This window comes from Pygoscelis adeliae, unplaced genomic scaffold (assembly GCF_000699105.1).
Source record: "Pygoscelis adeliae isolate BGI_AS28 unplaced genomic scaffold, ASM69910v1 Scaffold40, whole genome shotgun sequence".
NCBI lineage: Eukaryota > Metazoa > Chordata > Aves > Sphenisciformes > Spheniscidae > Pygoscelis > Pygoscelis adeliae.
The window spans coordinates 99,480-115,731 of record NW_008823953.1 but is presented as its reverse complement, the minus strand read 5'-3'; the positions used below and the strand labels follow the sequence as shown (position 1 = coordinate 115,731).

General features: G+C 38.7%; 1 protein-coding gene across 1 annotated transcript in view; it reads left to right on the top strand.

Annotated features, from left to right (window-relative positions):
- VPS41 (vacuolar protein sorting 41 homolog (S. cerevisiae)) overlaps positions 1–16,252 on the top strand; it is a 110,610-nt gene that overhangs the window by 7,817 nt on the left and 86,541 nt on the right. The window contains exons 2-3 of the mRNA XM_009321437.1: positions 9,059–9,166; positions 12,188–12,265. Coding sequence (XP_009319712.1) covers positions 9,149–9,166; positions 12,188–12,265 — 96 coding nt within the window. The 5' untranslated portion in view covers positions 9,059–9,148. The remainder of the gene's footprint in view (positions 1–9,058; positions 9,167–12,187; positions 12,266–16,252) is intronic.

Below are 16,252 nucleotides of genomic sequence, written 5' to 3'. Positions count from 1 at the left end.
TGGCTAAGCAGGCTGATAAACAAGACCATGGATGTTTCTAGCTTTTATTCACTATTGCTCTACCTGCTTTTGAACCAGAGACTTCAAGATGAAATGCTCTTTGCTATTCTTATTCTTAAACCACTAATTTATTTTTTCTGCTTTATTAAAATTTTCTTGTGGGAACAAACTTTTTGATATGAAAGTAACGGAGGAAAAGAGGTTTATGTTCTCTCAGTAAGTTTTAGTCTCTAGAGGGTCTGGTAACGTCCTCGATATTTAAATTCAGCACAGTAAATAAAACAACGACTTGTAATAAAATTGCATTCCAATTTGTGTGCTACCTAGCAAACTGGGCTTTTGGAGGTTAAAGGCCTTAGTCTGAGTTTTTCTTGGCATCCCTTTAGTGTTAGAGACTTGATTGCATTGAGAGAAATTGAGTCAGGATCCTAAGCTTGAAAATAGCACAGGTAGTCCCTTTATCATTGAGACAGGAACACAAGTCTGGAAACTGTATCCCGGGGATGGAGAAACAGTAATGATGAAGCTGCACTTTGCAATAGTTATGCATTCTTCTACTATAATTCTCCTTGTTTGTTCTGTGTCGCTTGTTCCTTCAGCACAGGTGGATATATCTGCCAAAACTGCGGAGGACTGAGTGCTTTCTTCTGGTTTGCTTTTGGATTTGTTTTTTCTTTTAAAAGAAGGCAGGGTAAGACCTAGGAATGGGCAGCAGGGAAGGTATGGTGTTTGCATCATTTTAGAACACAGGAATCTTTTTAAAAAGCAGATATGGCCAGATATACTTGAAGATCTTTAATACGTGAATTTGAGGTGTTATCTTTTAAGGACTGAATGGGCTTTTTAAATTGCACTTCATGTGTGTCTTGATTATACAAAGTAACAATCCACTACTGTTTTTGCAACAATGAAAACATAAGTTTTGGCACATCTTTGTGTTGTGAATTTCTACCTACTTTTATCAGAAATAATGATTCTTAAATTATTTTCCAAAACCAGTGTTTAGGTTCCAGTTGTTTTGAGAAGAAACCTGAATTGGGCTAGGGGTTCTTCTGACTCCCATGTCAGAATGGTGGGCAATAGGTTGTCCTGTGGGTGGGTTCCTTCAAAAATGGCAGCATCAGGGGCAAACACAGAAGTCATCAGATGTTACAATGGAAGAAACTTGAGTAAATAACTACGTCTTTTAAAAAGATAGTGATATGTCCCCTTTGCCTGCCTCAGTAATTTGCATCTTTTGACAAATTTGACTTCTGAAACTTTCCAAAGGCAAACCTCCATCCTACCATTTCTGACTAGAACTGGTCATCACCTTCAAGTAAGGTGAGCTTTCCAAATGATGCTGAAGAAGAGTAAGACGTTGCTGGCATGCATGCTCAATGCAACATGTGTTAATAGCCAGTCAGGTTACTCAAAGTTGCTGTAAGGAAACAAAAAGCACGTTTGCTTTTGGGGTAGAGGGAAGTGGACAAATACCCAAAAATATTCTCGGATCCCTTCTTATATCAAATAGATGATACACCAATTCCAATTTAATATATGGGTTTCAAAGCTTTTACCTCTCATCTTTAAAGTACAAGTAGTAATCTGATGCCTGCAATCATAAGGCAAGAGTAGGATTTATGAAGACTGAGTGTTTTGTGACTATTAAATGGGAATATAACAAGGAAGAGGGGGAGAAGGCCTATTTACCCCATCACAGGTATAACCAAGGTGTTATCATACTTAAAATTTATCATACTTAAAATTATGAGCATGGTAAGACGTTTGGTAGATAAAGATTAGGAGTTTTTCTTCATTCTCCTGTTCTCAAAAAACAGAACAAAAATGCTATTCAGTGTTATTACCAAGTAATACAGGAACTTTAAAACATGGTCTGGGATGGAAGTTGAAGGCGTCTCCAAACTGTGTTGTGACATTATGATACTTCCTTAAATTCATCAACAGACATTAGAAATTTGTTGCAACTTGCATTTTAATATTTTCTAAAACTGCTTTAAGAATATTAATCCTCCTGCGTGTGTTATGTCGTCTTCCTCCTGTGTGACGTTTTCACTTGTAGCAGAATTTTTTGCTTAATTTTTTAATTCACTAGCCATATTCCCATGTATTGCAAATGGGCAGTGTGTTCACTTGCATATGTGAACCCTGAATTAGTAAAATAAAATCGCTTTTTCCTTCCGTGTACTTGAAGAATATCTATGCTGTTAAGGTATGGAAAGAGGACACGGAAATACAGGACGGTAACTGTCTGCATTTCCAAATCCTCTTGCTCAGTGGTCAGTCTTGATCTCTGTCACCCCACGCGTCTGTGAGTTGGTGTGGGTGTGCTGCTGGGATGGGAGCTGCACTCTGCTTTTCCTTAGATCCAAATGCAGTGTATCTGCTAAGCTGTTCGTGCTGGGTTCTGGTGTCTTGTGAAGAAGCTTCTTCATGTCAGGCTGTAAGCAGTCATTAAAAACTTGGTATAGGAAAGCTACTCTGCCATGAGGGTTGCCTGGCTGGAAGTGAGCTTCCAACTGAGGACGTGGTGGCTTTGAAGAGTGAGAAACCGGGGGTCCTGGCAGGCACACTGGAAGGTGTTGAAATTGGGATGGGAGTCCAGGCTGGGAGGGTTTGGTGAAGTGTTTGAGGAGAGTTAGGGTATCAGCAAAGGTCCATCTGAGGATCGCCAGGGGTCAAAGCAGAGCAGGTTTGGAAGGGGGCGGCTAGGGGAGGGTTAGGTTGTATTTCTTCTTGCTCGTGAGGGTTCAGGACTCTGCAGTCTTAAAAGTGGAGATTAAGTGTTACATTGGTAGCCAGCACCCTTAACCTGTTGGCTTTGGATAGTTGGGTTATAGGTGGGATTGACTGGTACTTTGAAGTCAGGCCGCCCCCTTCAATCTCCGTCTGATGTAACATTGCGGTGAGCAGAGTCACTTGTTTCCTTTTCCATTGGCATCCCAAAATCCAGGGTAGCCCGGTCAGCAGACCCAGCCCTGCAGAGCTGCAGTAAAGAATTGCTGTGCCTGCATCTTGCATTGCCCTCCAGACCAGGCTGAAGTGCCTGTTGTCCTGCCTGAGCAAGGGTGTCTAAACTGAAGCATTATTTCCAGGGTGGAGAAACTATGCAGTTTGTCAGGCCTAATTACTGCCTTCAGGTACAAAAAAATGGGAAGTCTCAGTGTTTTAGCATACAGCTATTAGAAAAAGTAGGTATTTCTGCGTGAAATATGGTAAAGCAGGAGCTGAGAAATGATGCACATGGATATTCCTGGGGTGGTACGGGGAATATGGAGACCTGTGCGGACATCTGGATTACCAGATTATTTGGGCCACATTTAGCCTAAGTATGATCTGGGTAGAGAGAACTACAGATGACAGATTAATGGAATAGTGAACCTGCTTGTCTGAGGGACTCGGTGTTAGGTGAGTATTTTCTCTGAAGGGGGAGTGGGGTTTAGCAAATCTAAAGTCACATTCATTTATAAATCAGTGCTTCAGTACCTCCTGACCCTGAATGAAGGGAGATAGTCAGGCCCTAACAAAGGTCTGGGATCTGAACTGGAGAGGGTAAAGACTGTGAAAATAATCATCGTTTCTTTACCAGGCCAAAGGAGGCATTACGACCCATGTGGTGCAATTCCCAGGTGTGGTAATGAGGTGAAGGTTAAATAAAAAAATTTAGCTGTATCTTTTGTCAGACAGTACTTGCTTCCTCTTGGAAATCTTGTGACAGTTATCCTAAAGTTTGTAAGGTGCTTGTTGGGCCCCCTTGTCCAAACTGAGGTTTGCACAGCCTCCCTGGTGCAGTCCTGCCCTCCCAGGCAATGCTGGTGATAGGAAGGGTTTGCGGATGGCCTGGGAGCCAGGGGTACCAGCGGGGGTACCAGCCACTTGGATAAGTGCTCATTGCTCCCATGTCAATTAGGGGATTTGTAAAGGAAAGATCCTTCCCAGTCCGTCATCCCACAGGCCCTGCAAAACGAAACTGAGACAACCAGTCCAACCCCCTGATTAAGACATGATTTCCATAAAAAAAATTAACAGTTGGAGATGGTTATGCTGATCAAGTCAAGATGTCAAGACCAAAAAGGTAATACATGATCTTGGCAACTGAGTTCTGCTGGGTATTTTGCTGCACTCTGTGCTTCTGTACATATAGAAGAGAAGTAATTCTCCCTGGAGACTGCATTCTGGGGCTTGAGGTCTTTTAATGTTTTTTTGGGGGGGGGGGGGGGGTGTTGTTGGTTTTTTTTTTCATATTTGTTGTTGAATTTCTGTAATAAGTGAAGCTGCCCCCAGCAGAGCACTAAGGATGTGTTTATTCATTTTTACATAACTGAGGAAGTTCTGTGAACCTTTATTTTAACTCAAAAATAAATGGACTTGGTTTCTTTGGTTCTACTGGAGATTTTCACATAGTTTGTAAACTAATAATTCTGGAGCTCTAACTAGTTTGTTTGACAAACCCCCCCCTTCTGCGGGACAGTGGTGACTGTTTAAATAAATAAAAATGCTGATTTCTTAGTAGGCTCTGTATGGGTTTCCAAAGGTCTGGCCCGTATTAAATGTCAAGAAAAGTTATTCTCACAAATTGCCAAGCAGCCTCTTCTCGCTTTTTAGCAGTAGTGTTGGGTTTGCACTTTGGCAGCGGAATGGGGTTTTTTCTTTTTGTTTTTTTAATGAGATTTTAGAATGTATCCTAAACATTAACTATTCAGATAGAGCAGAGGCAGAGCACTTTTAATGGCCTTTAAGCTAGGAGGAAACAAGCAAATTTAACATTTTTCTTATAATCTCTGAAATCGACGTGAACTTCAAAGAAAGCATGAAAAAAATGAAAATGAGCTGTGGTTTTTTTGTTTGTTTGTTTTGTCTTTTTTTTTTTTTTAAAGACATGGCCTTTTAGGAAGGCCTGTGACACTGGGGCCTTGTTGCAGTAGGATGCGAGTGTAGTTCCTTTGAAATTGCTTGAGTGGTGGACTTCAGGTATCTTTGTATTTGAGTTTAAATGCTTTGCAGGGTCAAAACTTGCAGGTGCAAACAATGCTGGGATGGCCAACTATAGTAATTGGAATTATAGCTGGGACTGGACAGAAGATGTGCAGCAAAGAGGAAGGGCACTTGCCTTATAATGTATGCACCGTTTATTTCCATAAAGGCTTTGAAAAACTTTGAGGGCAAATTGTGCAGGAAGGATGACACTTTGCTGTCAGTGCCCGTAACATAATTAGAGTATCCGCAATCAGTAGAGCATGTAGTTCATGTGACAGACTGTCCTGTGGGCAGATCCTCTGCTGCAGGAGCAAATGTGGGCTAATGGAATAACTCTGGGAACTGCCCACAGGTTCCTTCTGGAAATTCTCTTCGTGAGGACTGATTTCAGATTTTTTTCTACTTATTATTCCACCACAGTTGTTCCTGTAGGCAAAGCTGGGAAAGATGGGGCAGAATATCTGAAGAAGGTTGCGAGCCTGCATTCAGAAAGGCAGATGAGCATCCCTCGCAGTGGCATTGGCCTTTTGAGAGCTTATTGCACATTTGCAGTTCTCCTCAGTTTTGTAAATCTGCTCCAGAAGAAGAGTCGGTAGCAAGTTTCAGACCTATTAGGTGTTAGGTGTGGGAAGAGGAATTTGTTTTCAGTTCAGGAGTTCAGTGGTGACAAATGGAAGAGCTCTTAGTAGGAAGGGATTTGTATTAGTCTTACTGGTTAATTTAGAGTATTTCAATCAATTGGAAATGTGCTTTCAATGGGAAATGTTTATGGATACCTGTTCTTTCCAGGTTCTTTACAGCGTATTTTTAGCAATTTGACTGCTAGCTTCAGCAGTAAAAGGCAAGTAGAAAACTAAAAGGACTATGAGTTTCAAATTAGCATTCCTGTGGTTGAAAAATGGTCATTATTTATTTTACAACACCATGAAGGTAGCTTCCACCTTCCATCAGCTCTGTGGGTCTCCGTCCCTTTCAGAATTTAAGGCTGCCATGTGTGGACTGCTTTACACATTTTGTGCAGTATATATTTCTTTTTCTCTTAATACATTTGATAAGAATTTCAAAACTCAGTGTTGTTGGGCTTGTTTTGCTTTGGTTTTTTTTTAGGCAGAAAATACAGAAGTGTTAAGAGGTGGTACAAGAAGCAGTGCTATAAAATTTCTTTTCAAATGTTTAGAATCCTCTAGGATGGTTTAAAGGACTTCTCTAATTAAAAGTGCCATACACTTAGTAAAAATCCATGTTAGTTGAGAAATACATTTTCCTTTAAAAAAGGAAAGCAATGAGTTTCCTTGTATGGGGTAAATGTCACTCTGTTTATATCTTAGCTTTGCTGCAAGTCAGGACTTGTACTATTCCTCTAGGTTGTCATAGAAACACAGCTAACTGTCACCTCAACTCAGGCTGCTGATGGTTTTATTTGTAGGTTTTCGGGATTATTACAATTTAACAAAAATTATTGATTTGCTTTTTATTAACACTGGCTTGTGTTTGCTTTAGAAGTTCAGACTGCATAAAAGCTTTTCCTGATAGAAAAATACCTTTAAAATGATTAAACGCTGATATTCTGAATAAGAGATCATCAAATGCATTTAATATATGAAGTAGAGTCTGAAGCAGTAGAGAAATCTTGTGTTTTTGCAAATCAACTTTTTCATTTTGTTTTGTTTACAGCAAGGTCCCCCCACCCCATTTCAATTCACCTTTTAGCTTGACTTTTACTTAACATAAGATACCTGTCAAGAAAGCGTGAAATGGGTACATCCTAGTGCCTAATATTTGAAGTTTTCATTTTATTTACTCTTTTTGAAGCCTGGCAGAATGCTTCGGTGCACTGACTTTTGAAAGCATATATTTTTTGTATATGCATGTGCAGGAAAAATTACTTAGTTTTCACTCATAAATAAGACAGGCAAAACTTATTTACAGTAACTTTATCTAATGGTCCGTGGATGAATGCTTTTATGCAAACTACTCAAGAGACTAGAATTAACTTTTCACGTTGGTTGCACATTTGATGTCCAGACTCTAGCAACATGTGGGATCTTATAAAACTAGATGACTGGAGTTCAATTTTTACTTTTATGAATTTATTCAATGATTACCCATGCATTTCAAGTGTAATCTTTGTAAGCAATGTATAAAATGCAGTGATGTATTAATTGCTGTAAAATGGACGCATACTTCCTTACGCCCTCCTCTGATCACATGTACACTTTTTTCTTTGACTTTACTTCCTCCCTCTGCCCTGTAGTCATTTATTAAGGATCTCTAGGCACAAGGAATTTGGCTGATTTATATACAGCCCTGTAATTTGACATTGTCATTCTGTCGAGTAACAACTTTGTTCGGTGTTAGATTTACTGAATAAAATTGCTTCTTGGTGGACGTTTTGACACCTCACTTCAGACTGCTACGTCACGGACTGCTGACATCCCTATATTAATCTCATTTGTATTCTGTCATAAAACTCTCAAATAACATTTTAAAAGAGCCTCTCTTTGCAGCATATTTATGTAAGCATGGGGCTAAATATTGAATGTTTCCATAGGTCCGTATGGCTTTTATGTGCTTTGTATGAGGGTATGTACATATTACCGTGTGTGATGGTAGCACGCATGGTAAATGGCCATAATGTTTAAGTTCGGAAGGACTGGCTTTAGTACTCCAAAGGCAGTTTAAACAAAATATGTTTTATTAACATGTTAACATGTATCTTTTCCAAATTTATTTTTCACATCATTAGCTACAAGAAAATGTTGCACAAATATAGTTCTTCTGCTATAGGCTGATGCTGTGCATTTTTATTTTCTATTCTAGGGATTGGAAAGCAGTGGGTGGTGGGAAGTAAAGGCGCTCCTTTACTAGAGCACTGCACTGGTATATTCTGGTTGCTTAGGAGCGGGAGATGTTTCATGTGGGAAACACACTCAACGTTGACATGTTCATTAGAACTAATAGTGAGTGTAGGAGACTATTATTACAGGTATACTGTTTCCTAGTGGGGACCAAGGGCTATATATATGGGTTTGTGTATGTCTATGCATGCATAGAGATAAACTGAGGCTTACTGAAGCTTATGAAATCTCTCTCTGGCATTGTACTTCAGTTGACCATCTGTTACAGATAGATGCCTATGACCAGAGAGCTATTTTGCACCTTGGATTTTCTTTTCCTAAGAGATAAACATGTTGGGTGTTCTTTGATCAATGAATTTGCTGCTTGTGTTTTTTAGCTTGGTCTCCTTTCTCTTCACTCTGTGCCACTTGATGCATCATCTGTCTTTGCATCGAGGTAGTGATTGGGTGATAACACCTAATATGCTTGAAAAGAAAGAGAGGAAAGCTTTGGTATTTACCAGAAAAAGTTCCTAACATGCAGATGATATAGGTGATCCACAGGAATAGGCTGTGTCCGGATCCTTTTCCCAGACCGTTTTGCAACAACATATTTATACTCTTTTTTTTTTTTTTAACATAAACCCATTGGTGCATTTTATACAATTAACTTATTCCTAGTGGATTCTTTTTATTTTTGTTCACAGCATTTTGTCTCTATCCGTCCTACAGAGGTGCAGCATCTAGTAAAGGTCTTGAAGTTCCTTGTAACCTGCGTGCTTCAGTGTAGAGTGAATTGTGGCTACAGTGGCACAGTTTATTTTATCATCGTCTGTTTTTCCCTATCCATCCCTTTTATATTTTTCTTCTAAATTGGGAATGACTAACTTTATGTAACAAAGTACTCATGTACATTTTTTCCTGCTTTTTAGATATCAACTAAGTGCCTCTTATAGCTGAATGGATAACCTGCTATAGCGTCTTTGTTTGCACCCAGAACTTCGGAGTAAAAAGAGAAATCAATAACAAAAAAGCACAACCCAAGCCCCCTCCAATGATGATAATGCGAAAGTTTGGCTTTTGATTGCAATGGCTGTTGTTAAGAGATAATAGTGATCCATCTTCACCTGTTGCTGTGTGATAGTTTTGGGGTATCTTTTAATTTGTTTTTATTTAAAATAAACTTCTAAATGTTTGTTTGTTTTTTCTCTTGCTCCCTTTTCCTTACACTCTTAAAAATGTAGGAAGATGAGAGTGAAGAAGAACCTAAGCTGAAGTATGAACGGCTTTCTAATGGAGTGACTGAAATTCTCCAGAAGGATGCAGCCAGCTGCATGACGGTGCATGAAAAGGTATTACGTGACTTTATGGTAGACATAGAACTTCTGCTTGGTTTTATGTATACATCTGTGCTTATAATGCACCAGTATATTTCCATGTAGAAGTGCTGCCAAATCTAGAGGTGCATTGCAAGCCAACACTAATATAAACAAAATTCATGGTAAACTTGCATTGAACAGTACACACTTTCTTAGTGAGAAAATGAGGTGAGAATTATAGGTGCAGGGATTTGTTAGATGGGATGTTTACATAAGCTATTGGGAAAATGCTCACTCGGTTTTAATTGTGGACATGCTGTATTATGAACTATGTATTATGAACTAGAATTGGGATACAGTCCCAACTTTCCTTTATTCAGAAAGGAAAATGGCATATACTATGCTTATTCGTACAGCCTGAATCACTGAAGACAGACTTTTTCATGCCAGGGGCCAGCTTAGCATATATTCAGCTGTGGAAGGCAACAGAGTTGCTGTTAATACGGTGTGGAAGAAAGTAATTACAATATTCCTTTTTTCTTTGGTGGGTTTTTTTTTTGGGGGGGTGTCATACTAACACTTCCCTGTTCCCCTTCCCTGATTCAATATGTTAAAAACAAGGAGAGGGAATGCGCATACTCTAATACTGGTAAGGTTTGAGACATACAAGAGAATGAAAGGGAGAAAGTGATGAACAATGCAAAGTAAAGAAATTTTACAGAGAATCATTCCTTTGTTCTTACAAGGAAGAAACTTCATATGTTTCTTCAGTGATTTAAACAATTGCTTTTTTATTTTCTGAGTTTTCTTCTTTTATAAATACTGAATAACACTAAAATATTGAGGAATGCTGAAGAACATCTGAAAGTATGAGTTAATGATTTGTCAAGTAACTATTAGTATGTAAGACACAATAGCTGTTTTCTGAATGTATAATTTTTCACAGCCAGTAATAGCTCCTTAACAGTTATTGTTGAGGGATCTATCTCTATTATTTGGCTATATTTCTAGTTTGACTTGCGCTGTGTTTCTTTTACTCGAAGGACTGTTGCCATGGCTCGAGAGGCTCTTAAGATGAAGCTTGTATTTTAACTGTGCGAATGAAAACAATAAGTCTTTTTAAAATGTTTTTGACAACTTAGAATTACACAGATATTTGGAAAATTGGCAAGCATTTCCTCCTGGTCTGTGGCCTGTTTGTGTTACCTTTTTTTTTCCTGAGCCTCAGGTAAATTTTGAAAGCCAAGAGATGAACAGGAGTTTTTCTATAAGGATGTGGACAGATACAGCTTTAACTATAGTGTCACAGAGAGTGACAATACAGGAAAGCTGTTTAAGTATCCCGGTACTTTTAGTTTTCCAGCAAACTAGATACACTATTTATGAGAAGGATCAATATTGTTAGAAGCCAGGTACTGGAATCTTTTAGGAATAGGTCTCTTACAATAGAGAGCTTAAAAATGTAGCTGGATTATAGTTTTTGCGAGGGTGTTTTCTATTTTGTTCTGGGTTTTTTGTTTGTTTGTTTTTGCCCTGCAAGAGCAGGAAAAGCCGTACTAAACAGTCATCATTGGCAAAATTATATAGTACTATGTAAAATATGCCTCTGATTAAAGCAGTTTAACTTTGCTGGGAATCCTGAAAGTCTGGCTTCTGTATTCAGACTAATTTCCCCCCCCCGAATTACTCTTTTTTTTTTTTTTTTATTTTTTTTTTTTCACTGCTAAAGCATCATATTTTCACCAGGCTTGCTGTCTGCACTGGATGACTAATCGTCATGGCACCTGGTGCATTCAAGCAGGCCTGTGCAGTGGAATAGTCATACCTAGTTATGTCTGCACACCTGATGTTTTATTAACCAGTATTGATTTTTTTACCCGGGGGACTTTTTTCTTCCTGAAAAAAGGCAACCTTGCAGGAGTGAAAGGCATTGCAGGGGATGAATTTCTAATGAACCCCTTCCTTCCCTTTTTTGACTCCTTTTAATGTAGCTTCATATTTTAAGTGCCTGAACTGAAATTTCATTTTAAGCAATTCCATTTTGATGAATCCTTTTAAACCTTGACTTTCTGTAAGGTTATTTTTTAAAGATTGTGCTGCCTGACTGACACGCTTAGCAGTGCCTGTAAATTTGAGCATTTCATTATAGGTTGCAATGAAGCATGCTCACATGCAGTGAAATACAGAGAATTGAGGAGCCTAGACTATTTGAGTAATGCTGAAAGGAGGGGGGGAATAAAAGAAACCTCTGTCATAAATCAAGTAGTACCGAAGTTCTTCCTTTTCTATTTAGGTGTAGTTCACATGGTTCAATTAACAGCAGATCTCTCAGAATCAATTCCCTTCTTGTTTGTATCAAAATAAGTTTGTGATAGCACACATTTGTGTGGAGATTTCTTTATTTTGCTACTATTTTTTAGAATGAAACTCCTGAGATTTCCAAAGAAAAATGTATTTGTCTTGAGAGTGTTCAATGTAGGAGTGTTACTACGTGAAGGAAAGCAAACCCAGTGTTCATCTGTGTGCTTAAATGCACTGCCAGAAACCTTCCATAATTCAGCAGTATTTTACCAATGGCTTACTGGTGGCCTTTTGCTGTCTTTGAATGTTTTGGTTTTATGTTAACGATGAGGAAGAATTAAAAATAAAGCCTAAAGAAAACCATTATGATTGAAACAAAGCTGCAGAAAGGATCTAGGAACTATTTCAGGTCTGTGTTGGTCCTTGCTTTCATGCTGCATTTTTAATTTGCTGCCACAGTCCATCAGGCAGTGTGTACGGACTGCAGACACACCATTAGTTGTCAGTGGATGAGGGTCCCCATGACTCATTCTGACAGCTAACTTGCACTATCACAGTAATATGGGCTTGAAGCCCTGTTTTATTCTTTAGGTGCAGTTAAAATAAGCTTTGTCTATAGAAGGTGGTTGTTCCCCCTCCCCCCGCCCCGGTGCTCCTAATCAATCTGCTAAACATCCCGGAGTTCGTTTAGCGGTGCTGTAGTTTTGGTTGCGGTGTCTTTGTGTTTATGTAATCGGTCTCTCTCTTTTACAGTTTTTGGCACTGGGAACGCATTATGGCAAAGTTTATTTACTTGATGTCCAGGGGAACATCACACAGAAGTTTGATGTTGTAAGTATGGCATTATGCAGAACACATCTACTGGGATGTAAAAATGCTGCGATGTACTACGTAATAAATAAGTTAATGCTCTTGCTACACCTGAAATTTTACTAATGCATTTCATGAACTCCCTCCCCATAACATAAGAGGCAGTGTATGGTCCTTGCAAAAAGAAGTTACGCTGGATGGTTTTGTGATGAGCACATCTCAGTTTACATATAATAAAATTTCTTCGTGAAGACAGAAGAGGAAATACATATTTATGATTGTAAATGGCTATTACTAATTATGTAACCCTGAGGCTCGTGACTTCCATAAGGCATGAGCCTGCTCATTAGATGACTATTGTCAGTTGTTAGTGTGTGCACTATCATCTTATCTAGTTGCCATAAGTAATTGAAAATTGATTGATTGCCTTGCTGGTTCAGGTTATCTACTGCAAATATATAACGCTAATATTTTATGTGAATGTTTTGAAGCTTGGACTCTTAAGGGATTGTATTGATTGAAGGACAAGCAGCAGACTTTTTCCTTATTGTGGTTCCTGATATTAGAGGATGAATGAAATGCTAAATTTAAAGCTCTGTTCTAGAGTATTAAACGTTCCTTTAATTGTGGATATTTGTTGATTGGTTTTTTGTTTTGTTTTTTAATATCTCATTTTCAAACTCCCTGTCTTCCACGGGAGGTGGGAGGAAGAGAATTAGCATTTTTTTTTTCTCCTGGAGTTGTCACAAAATCTAGTAGCCAAGCATTGGTTTTTCATAGCAGTGTCAGCACTTGTCAGAGTATCCATCACAAGCTGTTGGCATGTTTGCAAAGGGAACGTATGTTCTAAAGCTGACACAGCTAGCTGCATGGGAGCGGTGAAAGGTTTTGTTTATATTTTTGAAAAATCTAATTATGTGATTGTGCAAGGGGGCGTAAAAAAGTCACAGCCAAAATCTAGACTCCTAGGCACAACCTTTGGAGGAAGATTGACAATGACCTTACTGGGTATTAATGAAGTTCAAGCTAACTATGTTCTTCTATTTCTTTTAACTTTGTATGTTCATCAGCCCCACAGAGGAGATGCTGACTGCATTTCAAAAGAGGAAAAGCTTTTGGTATCTCCCATACAGTTCTGAATACTTTACATGTATGCTACTTGCTAAAGATACAGTTTCTTTCTCTCCGAAGTAATCCATTCGGGGCAGGCCAGATTAAAGTGTACCTGAATTCTTCTCTTCCATGTCTGCAGTAAAAGACTGACTCAAAGACTCACTCAAATGAAGTGGAGATCTTCTATTGAGTCACGCATTAAATGTCCTAGACTTGCATTTGTTCCACTCTGTGTCAGGTACTTGGAAGAGTTCATTTGTAGAACTGCCATTTTTTTTCCTAAGTGCATCACCAACGCCCTGTTCTCCCACACTGGTTCCAAAAGGTGAAATCCTCCTCTTTCTGTAAAAACTTAGAGCACTGCCTAGGTGTAGAGCAAGGAACAAGGGGACCTGTTGTCTACTAAAGGCTATAAAATAAAATCCCTGCATCCTCTTTATACCCACCCACCCAAGTCTGCTATTCTTTTCTTTGCTTTTCCTTAATACAGTGCCTGCTGGGAGGGTGGTTTCTTAAGATGAAGCTGAGGTTGGGCTATATAAACCACTTTCTGCTCTACAGTGCTTACTTGGTTATCCCTTTTCCAAACTCGACCTGCTTCAGGATGAAGATTTTTGTGCCGTGTTTTCTTACAGAGATGGCAATGATTTCTTTTTAACTGTTGTTTGACTACAAACTGCTGTTTGAGATAGAGAATAGGAAAAAGAAATGTTTCTTGGATTCTATTCTTAATGTTTCTGTCTCTTTTTGTAACGTACATGTCTCCAGTGCAACAGATAAATTATATCATGGATCAGGTGAAAAGGGTGCTTCTTTTTTTCTTTTTTATAGTTTGAAGAAAAATTATTTTGATCTAGGACCATTTGTCTTTAAAAGAAAAGTTTTCTAAGGAACTACTAAGTACTGTAGAACAGAATGGGCTGCCTATGTGAGAAACAAAGCAGCTCAGTGACATCCTTGGCTGCTTAAACAGCGAAGTTTTCTGAATGAATGTTATTGGCTGTTCAACCCGTAGACAGTTTATTCTGAACTGGCTGCTGTGTATGTCAGAATACTTTCCTTCTAACCTGAACTTTTCAAGGTCTTGGACTGCAGGCTAGAGGCATTGTTATCAAAACGTTTGGTGGGGTCTTCCTTCTGTTCTCTCCTACCGACGTCTGTTTACTGCCTCTCCTCCTGGGGGATTTTCGTTAGAGCACTGCTATGTTGTAAATCCCAAATAAAACCTAACACTTTCTTGAGAAGAAAGTGAGTCACTTCCTGAAGTCTTATAGATGCAAAGCATTCCTTGTAAATGCGGTGGGGCAAAGTGTATTTTCTCTAGTGGTATTTTCTCTGGTTCTTTGTTGGGTCCAAAATGAGCAAATGCCTTCTGAGAAGCATTTCCACTCTGGAATGGCAGATACCTTGAAGTTGTAAATAGGAGAAGTATCTGTTGTTACTAGTTTCTGGAAATTAGTAGTGTATAAAAATTGTTCCAAGTAAATAAAATAGTCTCTCATTAAAGAGCAAGCAGTGTTACCACTGAAATCTTGTAATTGTTTGCAGTGAACAGTGTACCTTGGGGAGTGACTTCTACATATTCTTTTTGAAGGAATCTTTTCAGCAGACGTTTTCTGTCTTATGAGATGGCAGAAATTAATAGTAAGGATAGCAATGTGAAGCCCTTTGTCTGGAAGAAATCAGTTATGTAATTCAAGGAATTGTTCTGCATTTGAGTCTTTATCTGTATTTTTCAGGGATTTTTTTTTTTTAAAAGCCAAGTTGGGGAATAAAAAAAAAATTACTTTTCTATACAACTAAGTCTGTTAAATGTGTAAATAGAAAAAAAACATACACAGGAAACTTTAAAAGTCACTAGGTCCAAAACAGTGTTAGTACGTGAAATGGAGAGAATTTCACAGAATGGCGAGAGAGGGGGTTTTATTTTAACAACTTAAATTTATGTTAATAGCAGGTTCGTATTAAGTATATGTAGAAAATACCATTACTTCTACCACAGTCCTCTTGATTTCCATTTTTCTTTCCTAATCTCAGGTAACCATGTTCAGTAATATAAACAGGCTTGGAAATTGAAGAAATAAGAATTTTGTTTTTATAATAAATCATTTATTTTCCATATTGGCTCACATCTGGATTTGAGCCAAATTGTAAAACAGAAATAGAGACTGATCTCAGAGGATTTGCAGGATAATTAGTTTATCATGTCTCTAGCTCCTGTGAACTTTGAGGGAGAAAACACACAGGTATGTTGTATAGTCTCCAAAATAACCATTTTTTGAACGGTGGCCCTCCTGTTGAAGGCTGAATGCGTCTACCATCTTAAATTGCTAAAAGCAGCTGTAGGAAACACTAAAATGTAAAGCCTGGCATCCTTAGAAGTTCTGCTATTGTAACGTGCTTTTTTGTTCGTTTGTTGTTTAAAAAAGCTTTTTAGGACTTCACTCTGTAATGTCCATAGCAGCAAAAGAATGTGGGTATCCTGAATTGCAAATACTGGCCCTAGTGCTGCAACGACTTAATCATGTGCTCTACTTTGACCCATAAATATTTGCAGAGGCTTCTGTGAAACTAACATAGACAACTAAAACGTCTTTTCAGAACAGAGCCTTGCTCTCATCTTGCTCTTAAAATACCTGATGCTGGATCCTGTGCCAGGCAGACAACTAGTCTTTTCAGGTTTGCAACTCCTCTTGTCAACAGCAGTGGAAATGTGTGCTTTGAAACTGGTGTGGGAGAGTTTTGGTTTGGGGAGAATTGAAAGACAGGAATTTGGGAGCTTTGGCTTTGGGTGGTGCTGGTCTCTCAGCAGCCACGCTTGTGCTCTCGCATGATTCCCCCTTTCCTCCTTGCCTAGCATGTTTTTAGCTCTTGCCAGCGTGGCTGTCTTTGACA